General features: G+C 46.5%; 1 protein-coding gene across 1 annotated transcript in view; it reads left to right on the forward strand.

Annotated features, from left to right (window-relative positions):
• Zc3h3 (zinc finger CCCH-type containing 3) overlaps positions 1–19,694 on the forward strand; it is an 82,839-nt gene extending 63,145 nt beyond the window's left edge. The window contains exons 9-12 of the mRNA XM_041672649.1: positions 496–627; positions 16,416–16,600; positions 17,191–17,537; positions 19,199–19,694. Of these exons, the coding sequence (XP_041528583.1) occupies positions 496–627; positions 16,416–16,600; positions 17,191–17,537; positions 19,199–19,230 (696 nt within the window). The 3' untranslated portion in view covers positions 19,231–19,694. The remainder of the gene's footprint in view (positions 1–495; positions 628–16,415; positions 16,601–17,190; positions 17,538–19,198) is intronic.
• The last annotated feature ends 1,030 nt before the right edge of the window (positions 19,695–20,724 follow it).

The raw sequence follows: 20,724 nt of genomic DNA on the forward strand, positions 1-20,724 counted from the left end.
ATTTTGGCCAAGTGATAAGGGAAGCAGGGGTTTGATATAGGAAAGTGGCTCCCCAGACCCCAGCTGCTGCTGGCTGGCATTGTATATTCATTCCGATTGGGGTTTATTTCTTGTTTGTTTTGTTTTTGTTTGCCCCCCCCCCCGGAATCTCTCTCTCTCTCTCATATATATATATATGGAGAGAGAAATAGATATAGATATAGTCCTGGCTAGTCTTGGGTTTAATATGTAGACCAGGCTGGACTGGAACTCACAAATATTCAGCCTTTTCTGCCTCCCAAGTGTTGGGATTAAAGGTGTGCGCTGTTACACCCAGCTTTGTGTCCATTTCTCTCAGGAGGACCATGGTGGGGGTCTTCAGGAAGGATCTGAGTGGCTGGTGTCCAGCTCTGGGACCCTCTCAAGGGCCTGCAAGTCCTGGTATTTGTACTTGTGAAGTGGGTGTGGTGCAAAGCTCTGGACTGTTGGGCCCTCACCTTTCTTCCCTCCCCACAGATGCCTGTGTGTTCCTACTTTCTGAAGGGGATCTGCAGCAACAGCAACTGTCCCTACAGCCACGTGTATGTGTCCCGCAAGGCTGAAGTGTGCGGTGACTTCCTCAAAGGCTATTGCCCACTGGGTGCAAAGGTGAGGGGGCTGCAGGCGGGCGTGGGGCAGGTTGTTAAGCAGTCTTCAGTACTTTCTGCACTGACTTCTGTTGTCTTGTATAGCCCTGAAGTGGTCATTGTAATTCTGTCCATCTCGCAAATGACTCAGAGGTGCAGCTATTTGCCCAGGATCCCACAGGGCCAGGTAGCATTCCAGGTCCTCATGCAGGGGCAGCAGGGGATTAATAGCAGAACCTACCTAAAATATGGGAGGGATATAGTGACTGAGACAGCAAAACCCGGGGATACTGCTGTGAGTTAAGGCCAGTAGTGACTGAGAGAGATGTCAGAGGTTTGAAGCTCTACAGGACTGAAATAGCTGTATGACTGCCAGCTTCCATGGAAGCTGGGTGTATATGTGTGTGTGTCACAGGGACAGCAGAAGCACAGTGTATGTGCCCCACCCTACATGGGCATAGCCCTCTAAAGTTGCTTGAGCTTTTTGATGCTTTTTGTCTTTTATCCTAGCTACCCACCGAGTGGCTTGAGACTCTGTACGAGCAGTGACTTCCTTGAGCCTACTGATGTTTCTGTATTTCTACTGACAACATGAGCTTGACAGGAGCTGTTGGGTCACCTTGAAGGGCACTGATCCCTGGCAAGGAAGCCCTTCCGGGGAGGTGGGGACCAGCAGGACCTGGCAGGGTTACTTCTAGGCGCTGGCCCAGGTGAGGGGCAGGACCCCATGGAGGCTGCAGCTGATTATTGTAAAATATTCCAATTTAAATGAAGATATCAGAGCGATATTTAAGTCCTGCTTCTATTAGTGGAAGTGCTTACTGCGTCCCTTTCTGCGTGTCAGCGCTGCGTCCCTGCCGCATGATGGATAGCAGCTTGTAATTATATATGGGGGAAAGCGCTGAGCAGGCCAGATCCAGCGGGAGGGGAGGTAGCAGTCTGGGCCTGTGAGGGTTAATTTTATTCTCTAAATAATATAAAAAGTGCTGAGTCGTCACCTTGCGCCTGAAGTAGAAGTCCTCAAATGGGCCCTAGAGAGTTTATAATATTCCACTGAATCAAGTGAAACTGTTAACCTTGCTTCATAAAGCCAGGGCTTGTTAAAGAGGCACGTTCCCTTTCCTTTTGAATAATTTAGGCTGGGAGTAAGTCTCTGCTCCTTCCCTTTCTGGGGGCCATGGGGCTGCTCCAGGTCCTCCCACTCGGGGTAGCCTCTGCCAGCTGGCAGGACAACTCCCCTGGACTTGAGGACAGTTTGGTGACAGCAGGCTGGTGACTGTTTTGTAGAATGCCTCGCACTGTCTGGGTCTGGTGTATCCTCACACTGTAGTAGAAAGTGGCAAGTGTGGCACTGTGGCTTCCTCCCGTTCCTGGCTGTGACCTAGGGCACACTTTGATGACTTGAGGGATGTGATGCCGCTAGCTTTGCCTCAGCAGTTATCTCCTTGGATCATAAGTATTCTGTGTACATCTGCCCCAGGGCACAGAGCTGGCGAATCTAGTCTCTGTGTATGTATACCTATGCATTTTGGGTATGTGTGTGTGCTTTTGGGAGCCATTTATTCATGCATATGTGCATGTGTGTGGAGATTGTGTATGCGCGTGTATCCCAGCTTCTTCCACCTCTCTGCTGAACCTGCTACACAGCTCTCCACTGTACTCAGTGCCTCCTGCTCTGCCATCCCCTGCATGTGCTTAGGCCCATCCAGGACCCTGACTATTCGGTTTCAGCTCTGTACTAGTCCATCCTAACCCTCTTGGCTACTGAAACACCCGAGTCCTCCCTTAGTATCCTTGGTTTTCCTACCCATTGCCTCATACTATCTGTGCCTTGTGAGGGGGCATCCTCCAGTCAGCCCAGATCTTTATTTTTGTATGCAGCCCTTCCATTTTCTCCATAATTTATATGCTGAGTCTGTTGAGGGCCCATCTTCTTCATCCATGATCACAGAGAGCTCCCATCTTTGGCACTGCTGACTGCACTAGTTGTGGTGAGCTGGTTGTTGGTAAGGGGTTAGACTCAAGTCCAGCCTGCCCGGCCACTTGTAGTCACTACCTGCACAGCTCTTCACCACTAAGGATGCATCCTTTCCTAGAGATGAGGGCTCTGCCTGCCACATGAGGCTGAGAAGGTAAAAAGAGCCATGTCATGACTGTCTCTCGTGCAGGCTGCCATGCACTCCCTGGAATCGCTGTTGTTGATTTGTTTGTCATGTGAGGCCTTTTCTTGGTGTATCTGTATGTAGTGAGTGTATTTCTCAAATGACATCCTAATCTGTCTTCCTTTCCCTCTGAACGTGGAGATTTTAGAGGAAACAACAGATTCACTGAGATATAACTCACGGAGCGCACGGTTTCGGTGGCACAGCTTTTGACATATTATTTTTGTTTGTTTTTAGTGCTTGGGATTGAGCCTGGAACATGTACACTAGGCAAATACCTGCCTTAGAAATAATCCCTCATTGCTCACACTTTATTTCTTTGTTTTACTTTGGTTTTGGTTTTTAATTATGGCATGAAACGAAAAAGAAAACTTGTAATATGGAGCTGGGATGTGACTCCATGGTGAGGCACCGGCCTAGCGTGAGTCCCAGAACTACAGAAGTTTATGGTGTGATACATACAGCAGCACTCCTTATCTTACCCATTCTTAAGGCAGCAACTCTGCCTTTAATTAAATTTACAATATTAAGCCAAGGCATAAATCTGTAATCCCAGCACATGGCACAATGCCAGTTTATGCCCAGTCTGCTCCACATACTGAGTACTAGGCCAGCCAGGGTCACACAGCATGACCTGTCTCAAAAGTAAATAAATATTCATAGTAAAAAAAAAAAAAACACCACAGTAATCTGCAATCACCACCACTGTGAAATATTTTCAAAACTTTTTCAGCACTCCAAACTGAAATACTATAAATATATTAAGCAGGAACTCGCCTCCTCCCTGTCCCCGGCTGCTGGTAGCCTTGTCTAGGCATTTCACATGATAAAACCAGGCAGTGTTTGTTCCTCTGTGTCTGGTGTCTGGGTTCTTTTTCTCACCATAGTGCTTTCAGGGTTCATGCTGCAACACGTAAGAACATCATTCCTTCTTATGGCCACATAATATTCCATCACATGCATGCAGGCATTATGTTCATCCCTGTATGTGTATAAAAAGACATGGGTGCATGGGTTAGTGCCACCTTTTGACTGCTATGAATGATGCTATATTGAACACTGGCATGCATGCATCTGCTTTTACTTCCTTGCTGGGTCGTATGTCAGTCCTATATTTGTCTTTTTGTAAGCCTGCCAGACTGTGTTCCATGGTGCCTGGACGACTTCACATTTCCATAAACAGGAATCCTCCCTACTGCATGTTGTGAACTAATTTGTTAACATTGGTAATTTTTATAGATTCCTTGGGATTTTTGAAATATAAGATCTGTCATCTGAAGACAGACAAAATGTTACTGGTCCTGTTTCAGTCTGAAGTCTTTTTGTTTCTTTTCCTTGCCTAGCTGTTCTGGTTGGTAAGTCAGTATGGTGCTGAATAAAAGTGCCAGAAGTGAGCATCCCTTCTCTTGTTTTCTGTTGATAAGCATGATGCTAGCCTTGGGCTTTTTAGGAATGTTGTGGTTTCAAGGTAACGCTGACCTTCTGGGAGAAGTTTAGGAATATGTCTTTTTTTTCCAGTTATCAATGGCTGCTGCTTTCTGACCCATGGATTATTCAGAAGTGCGCTGTTCAGTTCCCAGCAATCTGGAAATGTGTCTTGTTATCTTTCTGATCTTGATTTGATCCCCTCATAATAAAGAATATACTCTGTATAATTTTAGTATTTCTGCCTGCCCCTATACCCATCCAACTTGGACTCAAACCCATGCTAGGCAAGTGCTCTACACTAAGCTACATCCCAGCCTTTTCAGTTTCTAAGCACCTGTTTGTTTGGTTTTGGGGTTTTTTGAGACCGGGTTAGCTCTGAATGTCCTTGAACTCAGAGCTCTGTCTGCTTCTGCCAACTGAGTGCTGGGATTAAAGGTGTGTGCTATCACTGCCTGGCTCTTTGGGCCTGTTTTATGTCTTGGGTATTTTCTACAGGATGGGAAAGTGCAAGCCTCGAGACGCAGCTGCCCTTTCTAGCTGCTGTTTTGTGACCAAACCCTGTGGCTTGTGCTGACCTTCAGTTGGAAACCGCTTGCACCTGTAAGCACAGCCACATTGTCATTTATGTAAGGGTTTTAAACTGCATTTTATTTTATTTTATTTTTTGGTTTGGGACAAAATCTCTCTGTGTAACCAAGGCTAAACTCAAAACTTTACATCTATTTGTTTCCCAGGGTTGAAACTACAGTCTGTCCTTTGCTGTGCTTCAAAACATGTCAGACCACAAATGCCAGTTTTCAATTGTTATATGAGAACATTGGACCTAACAAACATCACCATGTGGTACCCTGGAAAAAATGTTTTCTTTTATTGGGTAAAACATTCTGGGATTCCATAAATAGGTTTTGCTTTTGAAAGATTTTTTTTTAATTTCCTTTGTTATTATTATGTATGTGTGTGTGTGAGTATATATTATATGTGTATATATATACAATATACTACACATAGACCGACACACACAAAGATGTGGAGGGAGCGTGCACATGCTGTGTTGTACGTGGATGCGAGCCAGAGGACGACTTTGCAGAGGCCGTTCTCTTTCTACTTTCAGATTGGTTCTAGGAGCTGAACTTAAGTGGCCAGGCTTGTACCATCAATCCTTCACCCGCTGAACTACCTTGCTGGTCTTAGAGATGTTTTTGAGTTCTGACTTTTTGTCTAGTTTTCTCTTTTCTGAGACATGGTTTCATTTAGCCCAACCTGATGTCTAACTCATTATGTAGCTAAGAATGATCTTGAACATTTGATCTTCCTGCCTTTATATCCAGAGAGCTGGGATTGCACGTGTGTGCCACCCTGCCTTGAGTTACATGGTGGGAGCACCAAAACCCTGGGTTTCATGCATTATAGGCAAGCACTCTGCCAGTTGAGTTACATCTTTAGCTCACAGGCATTGAGTTTTCCTGAGTCTGTTTATCTCTTTTTTATGCCAGTAAGTTTTTTGTTTTTGTTGTGTATATACATATGCCTGCGCATGTGTGTTCTGGCATGTGCTCGTGTGTGCATGTGTGTGTAAAGGTCAGAGCTTGATAACAGGTGTCGTCATTACAGGCTTGTCACCTTAATTTTTGAGGCAGGGTCTTTGAAACTGGAGCTCACCAATTGGTCACATTGGTAGACTCTGAGGATCCTGCTGTCTTGCCTTCCTAGCACTGAGATTACAAACGTGCTGCTGTGCCCATCTTTTTACATAACTTCTGGGGACCATCTCAGGGCCTTTGTGCTTGAATGGCAAGCACTTTACCAGATGAGGCCATCTCTATAGCTCCCACAGAGCTCTTTCGTAGGGCTGGAGTGATGGCCCAGCAGCTAAGAGCACTTGCCGCTCCTTCAGAGGACCTGGACTTGTTTCCCAGCAGCCACATGTTGGCCCGTGATCATTGTAACTCCAGTGTCAGGGAATCTGGTGCTATCTTTTCACCTCCGCAGGTACTAGGCACACACATGGTGCACACACATACTAATACACACAAAATAAATAATTTTTAAAGAAAAAGTTATTTTGTTTGGTACATATGCATTTTAGGTTTTAATTTATTAGGTTGGGCTTGTTGAGACAGGATGTCTGTGTTAATCTAGAACTCACTCTGAGAGGAGGCTAGTGTCCAGCTTGTGGCACTTCTGCTCCTGCTTCCCAGTGCTGTGATTACAGAAAGTGCAAGCATGCCAGATAGGGCATGTGCACTTTAGAATTGCTTCATCCTCTTGACAGAGTCACGGCCTGTCATTATATACTACCTCTGGCTCTGCTTTCTTTGCTCAGCAGCCTCCTTTTCAGATTGAGTTATGGCCATTCCTTTCTTCAGTGGATCAACTCTGTATGACCTAGCCTTTTTTTAATGTGTGTGTGTTTGTGTGTATATTGAAATTTTATTTGTTTTTGTTGTATGTGTCTTGAGTACTTTGCCTGTATGTATGTCTGTGCATTTCTTGTATCATGTAATATTCTTGGAGGCCAGAAGAGGGCATTGGATCCCCTGGAACTGTAGTTACAGATAGTTGTAAGCTACCATGTGGATGTAGCCAATGCTTTTAACCTCTGAGTCATCTCTCCAGACTCCCTCCCTTACGTATGTATTCATTTTCATTTTATTTTTAATTATATAAACTTGTGTGTGTGTTGAGGGGTGTTGGTTATGTGGACATGAATGCAGGTAGGTGTTCTTGGAGGCCAAAGGCACAAATCTATCTGGAGCTAGAATTGCAAGCAGTTGTGAGCCACTTAACATTGGCACCAAGAACAATACTCTGGTCCTCTGGAAGATCAGACAGACTCCAAATTACTGAGCCATCTCTCCAATTTCTCCATATATACACACATATACATTTTTTTTTTTTGAGACAACAGTCTCACTGTGCAACCGTGGCTGACTTGGAGCAGGCTGGCCTTGAACTTACAGAGATCTACTTATTTCTGCTTCCTGAGTGCTAGGATTATAGATGCATACACCACACCTAGTTTCCATATTTTTATTTTCATTTTACCTATTCATTGTATTTGAAGTGACTTTTTATAGACAGCATATAACTAAGTCACTTTTTTTAAATTTTTTTTTTTTTTTAATTTTTGAGACAAGGTTTCTCCGTAGCTTTTGGTTCCTGTCCTGGAACTAGCTCTCCTAGACCAGGCTGGCCTCGAACTCACAGAGATCCATCTGCCTCTGCCTCCCGAGTGCTGGGATTAAAGGCGTGTGCCACCACCGCCTGGCCACTTTTTTTTTTTTTTTAAAGTGCATTCTGCCAATATCTGTTAGGATTTTGTTTGGTTGTTTGGTTGGTCTTGATCTTTTTGAGACAAGTTTTCTTTGTGTAGCAGCCCTAGCTGTCCTGGAACTAGCCCTGTATGACAAGGCTGGCCTCTAATTCACAGAGATCTGCCTCCTGAGATAAAAGGCATGTGCCATTACTGCCCAGTAATATCTGCTTTTTAGTTAGTGAATCTGTGCCATTTATATTTAGTGTATAAATGGCACAGATTCACTAACTAAAATCTTAAATCTTAACACTCAAGAGGCTAAAGTACTCAAGGAGGCTCACCCTTAGCTTAAGGAAAGCCTTGACTACATAATGAAGCTCTGCTTAAAACAAAATAAATAAAAATTAAAAGCACACTAAATGCTGTAACTTTTGAGTGTAATGTAGGAAGCTCAAGAAAAAACAGAAAGCTGGGGATAGTGGAGCATACCTTTAATCACAATACACAGAACCAGGCTGATCTCCATGAGTTCTAGGCCAATCTGGGCTACATAACAAGCTGTAAGATAAGCAGGGCTGCATGATGAGAACCTGACTCTGAAAACAAATAAGCAAAAAGATTCTATTCTAGCTTAGCAGTATTTTTCTTTATTTTTATCTTGAAGAAGGTTATGCTATTTCTCTCTTCATGGTCATTTCATTCCCCTGTGGGAAAATAATTATTTCTTTTTTTGGTTGCTTCAGGGTTATTTCTTTGTCTTCAACTTTTATGCATCTGATCATCATGTATTCTAGGAGGATTTCTTGGTCTATCCAGTTTGGGGGTCATGCTACTTCTTGAATTCCAGTTGTTTTTCCTTTCCTTCAATGTCTTCTAGTGCAGTACAGTTAGGTCTTGGCTTACAGTTTCAGGTCTCCTGGTCTGACTTTGTCTCTATGGTTCATTTTAGTTTCCACTCCATTTCTGTCCCTTTGCCCACTGCTGAGTTTGTTTCAGTCGTTTTACTTTTCAGCTCTTAAAATTTATTGGTTTGACTACACCCTCCTATCTCATTAGTTTGGAGCATGTTTATGATGCTGCTTTAAACCCTTGTCAGTGGTTCTAATACCTGTCTCCTTCTGGTTGGCACATATTCATGGCTCAACATTTAAATATCTTAGGTTTCTATAGCTGTGATGAAACACCATGACCAGAAGTCACTCGGGGAGGAAAGGATTTTGTGGTGATTTGAAAGAAAATGACCCTCAAAGGAAGTAGCACTATTAGGAGGTGTGGCCTTGTTAGAGTAGTTGTGGCCTTGTTGGAAGGGTGGGCTTTCAGGTATCCTGTGCTCAAGCTACACCCAGTGTTATAGTTTACTTCCTGCTGCCTGTAAATCAAGCTGTAGAATTCTCAGCTCCTTTTTCAGCACCCTGTCTGCATGCTGTCTGCCATGATAATAGTGGACTAAACTGCTGAAACTGTAAGCCACCCAACTAAATGTTTTCCTTCATAAAAGTTTCTGTGGTTATGCTGTCTCTTCTGAGCAATTGAAACCCTAACTAAGGCAGGTTTATTTCAACTTGCAGCTTGTAGTCCATCATCTAGGGAAACCAGGGCAGGAACCTGGAGGTAGGAACTGTAGCAGAGGCTATGGAGGAACACTTTTTATTGACTTGCTCAACCTGCTTTGTTAAGAACACCCACAGTGGCCTGGGCCCTCCCCCATCAATTACCAATCAAGAAAATGTGTTACAGGCTTGCCTACAGGCAAGTCTTTTTTCAAATTTATTTTGTGTTCATTGCCTGCATATATATTGCATGATGGTGTCAGAAGCCCTGGAACTGGAGTTAGTCAGTTGTGAGCAGCCGTGTGAGTGCTGGGAATTGAGCCCAGGTCCTCTGGAGCCAGTGCTCTTAACTGCTGAGCCATCTCCCCAGCCCCTACAGGCAAACCTTAATGGAGGAATCTCCTCAGTTGAGAGTCCCTCTTCTAAAAGACTCTAACCTGTGTCAAATGGACATAAACTAGCCAGGATAGTAGCTCCCTATTGATTTGACACACCAACACAACACTATTGAACAATAATATTTCTTAGTCTTCATCTCTAAGATATCATATTAATGTCACAATATAAATACAGTATAACTTAGAAGTTCCATAGTCATTAAATTTTCAGTACTTTAAAGGTTCAATCCCTTTAAAATATCTGAAGTCTTTTTCAAAGTCCAAAGCCTCTCTAAAATACCCAGTTCTCTCTCAAATTACCCAAAATCTCTCTGGCAGTCCAAAGTTTTTCTAAAATATCTAAGATCATACAACTGTGACATGATTCTTCATGTGCCATTTCCTTAGTGAAATCAATTCTTCTTTTTCTGAATATTTATTTCTTTTCATTTTCTATTTCTGTGCTGTATTTTTGAAGAACAAGAATTCTTACTATTAGTATATGTAGATTTGCTTCTTTTGTTGTTGTTACTGTTTTATTTGTTTGTTGTTTGGTTGGTTGGTTTCTCGAGACAGTTTCTCTGTGTATCTTTGGCTGTTCTGGAACTCACTCTGTAGACCAGGCTGACACTGAACTCACAGAGATCCTCCTGCCTCTGCCTCCCACGTGCTGGGATTAAAGGCATGAGCCACCTCGACCAGCTAAGCTTGTTGTTGCTGTTTGAGACAGGATCTTACTATGTAGTCCTGGATAGCCTCAAACTCACAATGTAGACCAGGCTAACCTTGAATCCACAGAGATCTGCCTGTCTCTGCCTCCTGAGTGCTGGGATTAAAGTTGTGTGCCACCACACCCAGCTAGTTTTCACTATATTTACCCTCAGTCTTCCAAAAGTATATTTTACTCCATTCATTCATTCATTTTGCATATGCTGGGCAGGTATAGTACCACTGAGCCTGGAAATACAGTTGATATTCACTTTATCAAGTTAAAAAGATACTTGGGTTGTTTCGTTTGCTTATTGATTTCTTTTTTTCTTTTGCTGTTTTAGTATTTTTAATTTCATTTATTTACGACTATGCCTGTGTAAGTGGTATGTACTCTTGGGTACATGTACAGGTGATAAGCATGTCCATGTGCATGGAGGCCAAAAGAGACCAAGGTATTTGGTTCCTTGGAGCTGGAGTTGCAGGCATTTGTGGAATGCCTGACTTAGATGGGTGCTGGGATCCAAACTCTGTATTCCTGATTGCTCATCAAGTGCTCTTAACTGCCACACTTCCTCTTTAGCCTCATGTTTTGTTTTTTCTTTAAAGCAGAGTCTTGCTGTATAGCCCAGGCTAGCCTCAAACTCAGGATTCTCCTGTCTTGCCTGCTGAGTGCTGGGGTCACAGGTGGACCTACCACACCTGGCACACTTGGAGTTCTAATTGGGATTGTTGAATCTGTGGGTCAGGGCAGTGAGAGTGGACATGGGCTTTTATCACTTTATCATGGTGAACTTTCCACCATTAAAGTGGCACTATTATAAATAGAATATAGTGGACACTATTATAAATAGAATATAGAGCTCTTGCTTAGCATACATGAAGCCCTGGTTCAGTCCCAGGTCCACACAGTTTTATTTTCTCACTATTCATTGATAGTGTTTATGTTGATTTTGTTTCCTGCTGTCTTGCTACATGGTATCTGTGATGGTAATTGTAATGATTCCTAGTTAAACACTGGTGTTTTAATCATTGAGGGTTTTGTTTGTTTTTTTAGCCCAAGTACATGCCCCCTTTCTTTCGTAGTATGAGTAGAGTATAGCAGTGGGAGCCCCAGCCTTTCCTCTCCACCGGGCACGCTTTCTAGAAGTTTGGTTTTTTGGGTTTTTTTGTTTGTTTGTTTTTGTTTTTTGTTTTTTGCTTGTTTAAAGATTTATTTGTAGCCAGGTAGCGCTGGTGCATGCCTTTAGATCCAGTACTGTGGAGGCAGAGGCAGGAGGAGCTCTGTGTGTTCGAGGCCAGCCTGGTCTACAGAGTGAGTCCCAGGACAGCCAGACTTGTTACACAGAGAAACCCTGTCTTGAGAAAAAAAAAAAGATTTTATTATTTTATTTATTTTTATTTTATGTATGAGTGTTTTGCTTGCATGTATTCTGTGGACCATATGTGTGCCTGGTGACTGCTGAGACCAGAAGAGGATGTTTGACTCCTGGAACTGGAGTTAGATGGCTATGATCCTTCATGTGGGTACAGAAACTCAGGTCCTCTGCAAGAGCAGCCAGTGCCTCTAACCTCTGAGCCATCTCAAATGGAGCCAGAAAGAGAGGGAGAAGAAGTGTTGGGCATAGTGAGCCACAGTGCTGAACCAGAGCTTAGTGAGCACTGCAGGGAAGGAAACCTGTGCTGCCGTCCTCTGGAACAACATGTTTGCTTTTACTGCTTTAGTCTAAATGTCTTTACATTATTTATTTAGCGCATCTGTGTATGTGTGCACACAGATGTGCTTGCATGCAGCTGAAGGTAAGGGGACAACTTGTTGGAGTTGGTTCTCTTTCCTTCCACCATGTGTGTCTTGGAGACTGAACTACAGCCATCAGAGTTGGTGGCAGCTGCTTGAGCTGGAGAGTCATTTCTCTGGCTCATGCTGATTTTTATTTTTTTGAGACATTCTTACTGTGTAGCCTTGGTTGTCCTGAAACTTAACAAATAGACCATGCTAGCCTCAAACTTGCCGAGATCCAGTTGTCTCTGCCTTTAGAGTCCTGGGCTTAAAGTGTAGGCCACCATTCCAGGTCTGGGAGGTTCTTATAGTAAGAATATGTTCCTTTCCTTCACTAATGTGCCTAAATTCAACTTTGAATTAAGGTTGGATTTTATTAAATAATTCATTTCTATGGAGATGATCTAAGACTTTGTCTTCTCAGTTAACCATGTAATATAATAATTTCTGTTTATCAATCTTTTTAAATTTTTTTATTTATTTTTAATTTATTTATTTATTAAGGATTTCTGCCTCCTCCCCGCCACTGCCTCCCATTTCCCTCCCCCTCCCCCGATCAAGTCCCTCTCCCTCATCAGCTCAAAGAGCAAACAGGGTTCCCTGACCTGTGGGAAGTCCAAGGACTGCCCACCTCCATCCAGGTTTAGTAAGGTGAGCATCCAAACTGCCTAGGCTCCCCCAAAGCCATTACGTGCAGTAGGATCAAAAACCCAGAGACCCACATTGGAGCACTGGACAGAAATCTCAAGGTCCAAATCAGGAGCAGAAGGAGAGGGAGCACGAGCAAGGAACTCAGGACCGCGAGGGGTGCACCCACACACTGAGACAATGGGGATGTTCTATCGGGAATTCACCAAGGCCAACTGGCCTGGGTCTGAAAAAGCATGGGATAAAACCGGACTTGCTGAACATAGCGGACAATGAGGACTACTGAGAACTCTTTTTAAATTTTTATACACCATTTATTTGTGTATTTTTGAATGTGTGGATGAGTGTATCTTGTGCATGCAGGTGCCTTCTGAGGCCAGAAGAGGGCATTAGATACCCTAGAACCTAGTTAGCGGTAGGTGTGACTTGATTGACATGCGTTCTGGGAAACTGAAGCAGGTTCCTCTCTGAGAGCAGTACACACTGTTGGCCAGCAAGCCATATTTCCCACCCTAGCTACCCTGGAACTCATCGTGTAGATCACACCGGCCTCAAACTCACAGAGATCCTCCTGCTTCTACCTCCAGAGTATTGGGATCAAAGTCTTAAGCCACCATGCTTGGTGATCTTTACTTTAATTTTTAGTTATTATTGCTGTGTGTGAAGGGGCCCATTTGTCATGGCAAATATGTGAAAGTCAGATGACAATTGTAGGTTTAGGTCTCTCATCCGAGCCTTTATGTGGGGTCCAGAAATTGTACTCAATTCCTCATGCTTTCAGGGCAAGCACTTTTACACCACAGGGCCATCTTGCCAGCCCTCAATCTTTCTCTAATCAACTTTACCTTTGTTTTGTTTTATTTGAGACAGGTTTTCTCTGTGTAGCTTTTGGAACCTGTCCTGGAACTCGCTCTGCAGGCCAGGCTGGTCTCAAATTCACAGAGATCTGCCTGCCTCTGCCTCCCAAGAGCTGGGATTAAAGGTGTGTGCCACCACCGCCTGATAACTTTTACCTTTTGTTTGTTGATTTCCTCATGGTCCTGGTTGCTTAGTGCCTCTTCATCATGCAGCTTTCTCTAGGCCCAGTGTTGGCCTAGATGTTCTCATGGCAAGCTTTTTTTTTTTTTTCAAGATGATTCTGGCTTTATAGACTGTGGTTTTCTGTTTTACCCTCTGTGGATTTGATTTGTTTATGAAGTAGAACTGTGTCTTGAAAATTCTTGGAAGATTATAATAAAAACTCTTTGAGTTAGAACTCTCTTAAATACTGATTGAAATTTCTTTATGGCAATAAGAAAATTCAAGTTTTTTTTTTAAGATTTCTTGTTAATCTTTCTGGAACTTGCCAATGTCACCTATGTATTCAGATTGGTTGGTATAAAGCTTGTTCTTGATGTGAAATAGGTCTTTTTTAAGTGCAGATGATTGGGGCAAAGACTTCACACGCCCATGCTTACACTGTCCCACCGAGCTGCGCCTTGACTCATGTCTCTGTGCGTCTTAGCATAAGATGTTACTCCTGTACTGGCGTTGCCTGTGCTGTTCATCCCTTGCTTCCTGATTAGTGATTATGAGAAGAGGAACCTTTGGAGTTTCTTGGCGTTAATTCCTACTGTTTTACCTCTTTCCTTCACATTTTTTGACTCATTTTTCTGCTTTCTCTCATCTCTGGAGAGATGGGTTCTCTTTTCTCTACAAACATCTAAGGCTCTAGGATCCTAGGAACAGCACTACCCTGCACAGACGGTGGTGCACTGCCACAGAGCTCCCGCATGGCTCCTTACTTATAGTCCAGCTGGCCGTGGAAGAGTGAGAGCCTAACTCCAGATCCTTGGCTATCTTGCTGGTCAGGTCTTTGCATCAGTGAGTGGTCTGTGTCCAGGGCTGGGAGTGAGGTGATCCCTGATTTGTTTCCTAAGTGCCCATATCCAGGTCTAAGAGTGAGGTGGGCCCCATCTCTGCTACCTAGGAATTTTCTTTGTTTGCTTTCTCATAGCTCTTGGATGATCTAAGGACGCTCTTTACCTTTCTTTCTAGGGTTTTCTCAGGATCATTAGACCAACTTAGCACTTTCCAGGAAGAATGCACATGTTTTGGAAGGGGGGACGGACAAGTGGAATTTGTTTTTCATTCAATCAAAAATTTTAGTATGCCGGGCGGTGGTGGCGTACGCCTTTAATCCCAGCACTTGGGAGGCAGAGGCAGGCGGATCTCTGTGAGTTCGAGACCAGCCTGGTCTACAAGAGCTAGTTCCAGGACAGGCTTCAAAACCACAGAGAAACCCTGTCTCGAAAAACCAAAGGAAAAAAAAATTTTAGTATGTAGTCAATGAAAAATAGAATTTCATATTTTGCATTCTTTTTTTTTCCTGCCGACTTTAAAGTTCATCATGTTTGACCACTGCAGGGTACCTCTGCTTAATCCCATCTCATTTTAGGTGCTTGTAGGCCACAGTATAGAGTAGTAGGGTCCAGGCTGCCTCTGATCCAAGCTCTGATGGTCTATTACAGCTTTGATAAACATGTTTGTGGGGCCCTTGACGCTCCTTGAATGTTACTGTTCACACTGTACACACCTGCACTGCTCACATGGCTACATGCCCACATGTATGCTGGCGGGGAGTCTTTTGTTCTCTGGCCATTCCAGCTTTTATCCCCTCTGTCAGGTGGCCCTGAGTTTTAAACCCCAGGTTGCTGGCTGGGCCCAGTGCACAGGAGCTCACATTCCTGGTAGGTGTCAATAAGTGAGTCTATGAAGGGAAGAGCCTTGCCTGTACCTGCACAACACAGGAGCAAATCACAGCAGGGTGCTTACTCTGTCCAGCTCCTCTCACTGCAGTTGGACACCTGCTGAGAAGGGTGTTCCCCACTCTGTGAGGCACTCTGCCAGGCTTGGTCCTAGTTGTTGGTAGCAGGGTAGGGGATGCCCTCCTCCCTCAGAGGATACATTCTAATAGGGAGGTCGTAAGGCCTGAGAGGATATGGCTGTAAGACCGTGAGAGCTATTTACTGCTGGGCTACCATTCTGTACCCATGACTTAGCCTGGGCTGCTCTGGTACTATGACTGATTTTGACAAACCCTGTGAGTCCCGTGGAATATCTCATTTTGACCTGGGGCTTCTTGTTTCCTGGTCCAGTAGGAGGTGTAGTTTGGGTGCCCAAGATTGACTAGATTCTGGCTCGCTCTGTCAAACTATGGGAGAGTAGTAGCCCCTCCCTTGGAGAAGTTTTGGGTTTTGTACCAGAATAGAGCTTGGGAGCCCTGAACACCAGTCAACATTTCTGCGTTGTTTCCCCCTGGATAGGCCTAGCCACTGTACACTGGGCAGAGGCTTCTGGAGCCCCTGATGTGGTCTGGTGGACAGAACAGAGTCTAAGCCTTGGCCTGGGACACCTGCTGCCTGGCATGCCCTCCTCCTACCCTCTACACTGGTATAATTAGCCCCATGACAGGTGCCATGGATCGAGTGCCTGGCCCAGCCCTAACCCAGTGATGCCCGGCCTCAGCCGACCTGCCTTGCCTGCTAGCCTGGGCTCCTGGCCCAAACCCTATTCCATGAGGTCCCCTGAGGCCTCAAGCCCCACCCACCTTCCTCTGCTCCAAACACACCCACTGGAACAGAGACAGACAGACAGAGCAGACAGGCAGAGCCCCAGCAGTGGCCTGGCCTCAGGTTCTGGGAATCCCCAGGCAAGTGTTGGCCCTGGCCCTGCCCGCAGTGCATGTCCAGGTGGAACAACTCTAGGCTGATGGCCTCATCATTCTAGCAAACAGCCTTTGACCCTGAGGCCTGGTAGGTCGCTTCCAGTCAGCGGGCTCTCACTGGGCTGTATTTGTCCCTCCTTTCTGTGTATAGCCATAGCATCTGCTTAGTTCTACCAACAATTATTCTTCCCCTAGTGCAAGAAGAAGCACACGCTGCTGTGTCCTGACTTTGCCCGCAGGGGTATTTGTCCCCGTGGTGCCCAGTGCCAGCTGCTCCATCGTAACCAGAAGCGACATGGCCGGCGGACAGCTGCACCTCCTACCCCAGGGCCCAGTGATGGAGCCCCCAGAAGCAGGGCCTCAGCTGGCCATGTACTCAGGTGACAGATCATATGGGTGCTGCATATTTGATCTTATGTGACTGGAGGTGGCCCATCCCTGCTCTAAGGACATTTAGGACCCTCTGGGGTAAAGTCTCACCCCAACACTCTGGGCTTTAGATCCAAAAGGGAATCTCAGTTGGAGGCAAGAGCTCCTAAGATGCCTGTATTCTAGATCTCTGAATGTGGACAGAGTCATAAACACCCCATGCATGAAGGCTTTCAGAAACCCACTCCCTACTAGGGGGGGAGGAAGCCCCTGAAAGGTGGGGTTACCACAGTTGTGCCCATCTCCTGTGGTTTGTGGGGACTCCCTGCAGATGAACCCTAGGCCCCAGAAGGTGAGGAATGGAGCTGGAATCTCACAGGCTTCAGCCATATCTCCTTCTGGTCAAAGGCTGTGGAACCAGCCTGTCCCTGAACTGTATGATCTATATAGCCATGCTCAGTAGCCTCCAGGGTCGGGATGGAGGCGAGGGGCTGGAAGCCCTGTTACAGGAATGAGTGCCATGCGAATAATTGACAAGCACCCTCTCTCCGTGTCTGTAGGAGAAGCCACCCACTCTTACTTTGTTCCCTCTTTCGTGCAGGAAGCCCTCTACTGCTCAACGCCCTGCCAGACAGATGTCCACTAGTCTGACCTCCAGAACTGAGGCCCCAGTCTCTCAACCCCCCTCCCCAAGGGTATTAGCCTCTACCTCTACCCTGTCTTCAAAGGCCACCGCTGCCTCCTCCCCATCCTCCTCCCCCTCTGCTAGCTCCCCCACCCCATCCCTGGACCAGGAAGAAGCTGCCTCTGGGACAGGTGGGACAGGCTCAGGAACAGGCTCCAGCAGCCTCTGCAAGCTGCCATCCTTCATCTCCCTGCATTCCTCCCCGAGCCCAGGAGGCCAGACTGGGCCCCAGACCCCCAGGAGCCCCCGCATCAAGGATTCAGGTGAGCAGTCTAGCCCTTCCTGGGTCTTTTTAAATGTTCACTTTAGAATAGCATCCTGGGAGTCAGTGTACCAGGTGCCCAGGGCAGGCCAGTGAGGAGCAAGCACAGCAGTGGCCGCCTTGAAGACCACCCCAGTGAGGGCTGATTTAATTAGAAAGCACCCATTTCTGTTAATTTGTTCTGGAAGATCACCGCACACTCCTGGAAAGAACAGATGTTCCCTCTCCCCAATGAGCGTTTGGGGCTTGGTAAATGGCTCCACTCAGCCTTGTTTAGGAGAGAAAAGAGGATTTTATGGCTGCAAACGACCCTTTCTGTAAACATTTTACAGCTCTCTGCGCGTTTGAGTGACGATAAACCCCACGCAGCTCGGCGGGCTGCAAATTTGCGACCATACGGCTATCATTTTATTGTCATATTTCACGGCCGTAACGTTAATGGAAGATGCTTGCTGCAGGCTTCTCTAACAGCCCCACTGAGCACACTGAAGCGCCTGCTGTAGGGACTGCCTCCTGGTTACATCGTCCTTCTTGGGTGCAGAGTGGATGCTATCAGCCCTTGCCCAACTGGAACCTAACTAAATGGGGCAACAGTTTCTTTCATGTAGGTGGCCATTGACTGGTGAGCAGCTGGGGATCCTGAGGCAGTGTGTGGCTTAAAAGATCATGAACCCAAAAGTTAATCTGAGGACCAAAGAATCCACAGGGGACTTAAAACCTGCATGCAGTTTGGGCAGACTAGAAGAGGGCTCCAGAAAACTCTTGAGGCTTGTTCAGCCAGGAAAGGAGCTGGAGGGGCAGGTGCAGCTGAGCCTGGGACAGTCTCTGGCAGGAAGCCTAGCTGTGCCTGTTGAAGCAGCCCAGAGGACAAATGGGGGCTAACCTGGCCCAGGCAGTTGAATCTGCAGGCCTGGGCCCAGCTGCTGGGCCTCACTCCTGTCTTTGGCTGGCTGGACAGCGAATGGAATTAACAGCCCCGAAGAAAGGAACCCCGTCATGAGAGAGGTCTTACAGGGGCACGTGGGTCATGCCACATAGCCACATTGAAATAGCTGTGACCAGCGGATACTGTCACCTGGGAGAGTGACACAGAACATTTATGAAAAGAAAGCTCTCACCAGGCAGGAGCCATTAGGACATGCTGCTCCAGGGATCCTCTTTTTCCTGCCCCTCCTGCCTCCAGACCCTGTCAGCTTTTATTGGTCTTTTCACCCCACCCCTTTGGGGCCACTTGCTTGCACACACTGTAGTTTTCCATGTGGAGAGCACACCTGCTTTGTCTGTGTCTGGCAGCCTTGCTCCCAGGTGTGAGTGTGCCATGTGCCTGGGTGTCTACACGCATTCAGTATTTATAGCTCAACCACAGAATGTTGTGGCTCCCACCTGTGGGCCCGCCCACTCTGCAGGGGCTGCCTGGCCCTCCTAAGCTGCTACTCAGCCCAGGAAGCCCTTCAACTGGCAGAGTCCCTAGATCCCCTTCCCTCTCTACTCCTCAGGGCCAGACTGGTGGCAGGGGCTGGAGGACATCTGGCTCCTTGTAGACCCTTGCTGGCAGGGCTGGGCAGGTAGTTTCCCCTGTCCTGAGGCTTACTTACTTACTTAGAGTGGGAAGTTCTTTCTGGGCTGGAGTGGCTTGATGCTTAACCTTTGCTCTCTATGTAGGGAAGCCGCTACACATCAAACCACGCCTGTGAGGCTTCCTGGGGAACCAACCCGCACCTACCTCAGACCCTCACCCCTGGAGAGGATGGAGGCTCTACCCACCACTGCTCCTGAGGAGAAGCAGCCTGCCACTGAGCCCAACCGGGGCTATAAACAGGGATACATAGCTCCTCCCATTTGGCTTATAGCCTTTGGAGGCTTTGTGTGCCCAGACCTTGTTCTCCTCCCTCTACCAAGCCAAGGCCCCGTCCATCCCCTGTTCTCCCCCACCCCTCAAGGCACTCAGCCTCACACTAGGACTTGTCCCTGACTCCCACCCGTCAGATTGCCATGTGAGGTTCACCCCAGGCTCTCTCCTGTGGTGGGTGTGGTAATAGCTGTAGGACTTGTGCCCCAGCCCTCCCCATCCAGGACTCCTGCCCAGGGAAGAGGCCATTAGCCAGGCTTCTCTGGTGGGTATTTTATGTTCAGCAATAAAGGTTTTATCCTGTGTCTAGTTGGCCTGTCTTGACTATCACACAACCACAGGACTCTGGATATATGAGGGAGAAAGTCTCCTGGGAGAGAGTCCTCTCTTCCTTTGGCAGGAGGAAGGCCTGCCCTAACCAACTCTGGTGTGACTTAGAGGCTAGAAGCAGTGTCTCCCCTTGGCCAAGTCAACACAAATGGGGTTTACTGGGTTGCGGGGCATAATCTGATGTTATGTGGGACAGGCTGGGGCCAAGGCAGAGGAAGAGAAGGCCTGGCTACCCTGGGGAAGGGCATGGCTTGGGTTGAAATTCTGGTTCGTTCCACATAGACACTGGATAGGGAAAACTGGGCACAGGGTCATTCAAGTGCCCCTTCCAAGGATGAGGCATGGACCATCAAAGGATTTGCTCACAGGCCTACAGGGATGCAGGCCAGCAACCTCTAAATGTTTGTATGGGTCAGCTACTGCCCATGCTATAGGGTAGTATGTGAGACCACTGCCATGTAGCTGGGCCTTCACTCCGCCTTGTGACTCAATACCCCAAGTCCCTCAGGATCCTAGTGCCCAACCCACACAGGTGGTAAAGACCTCTACCCTCAAGGCTATAGGAGGTATAGGTGTGCCATTTCATACTCTACCACAGCCCCTGCCAAGGAAGTGAGTTTCCTTACCTAGGCCTCATTGAGAAAACACACTTCTCCACAGAAACTGTCCGGCATAGGCAGGCAGGTCTAGACATGTAGCCAGGCACCCCTCACCATCTCTCCATTACTGTTATCAAGGCGCTACTGTGGAAAGAGTTCAGTAGAAAGCTAGACTCTAAATCTTTGTTTTTTAAAAAAAAAAACAAAAAACAAAAAAAAACCTGAGACTCATCCGTCAGTGAAGATTGGAGTCCCCTGATACTGGACCCCTGGAACTTGATGAACAGGGACCTATAGGAGGACCAGGGTGGGTTTCCTTCTGTTGGCAAGTCCCACCCAGCCAGGTGTCCTTGCCTGGCATGCACTGTGGCTCCTAGATGCCCTGTGCCACCTACAACCTTGGCCTTCAG

This window comes from Microtus oregoni, unplaced genomic scaffold (assembly GCF_018167655.1).
Source record: "Microtus oregoni isolate MIOR12 unplaced genomic scaffold, Mior012 000022F_ref0000154, whole genome shotgun sequence".
Taxonomy (NCBI): domain Eukaryota; kingdom Metazoa; phylum Chordata; class Mammalia; order Rodentia; family Cricetidae; genus Microtus; species Microtus oregoni.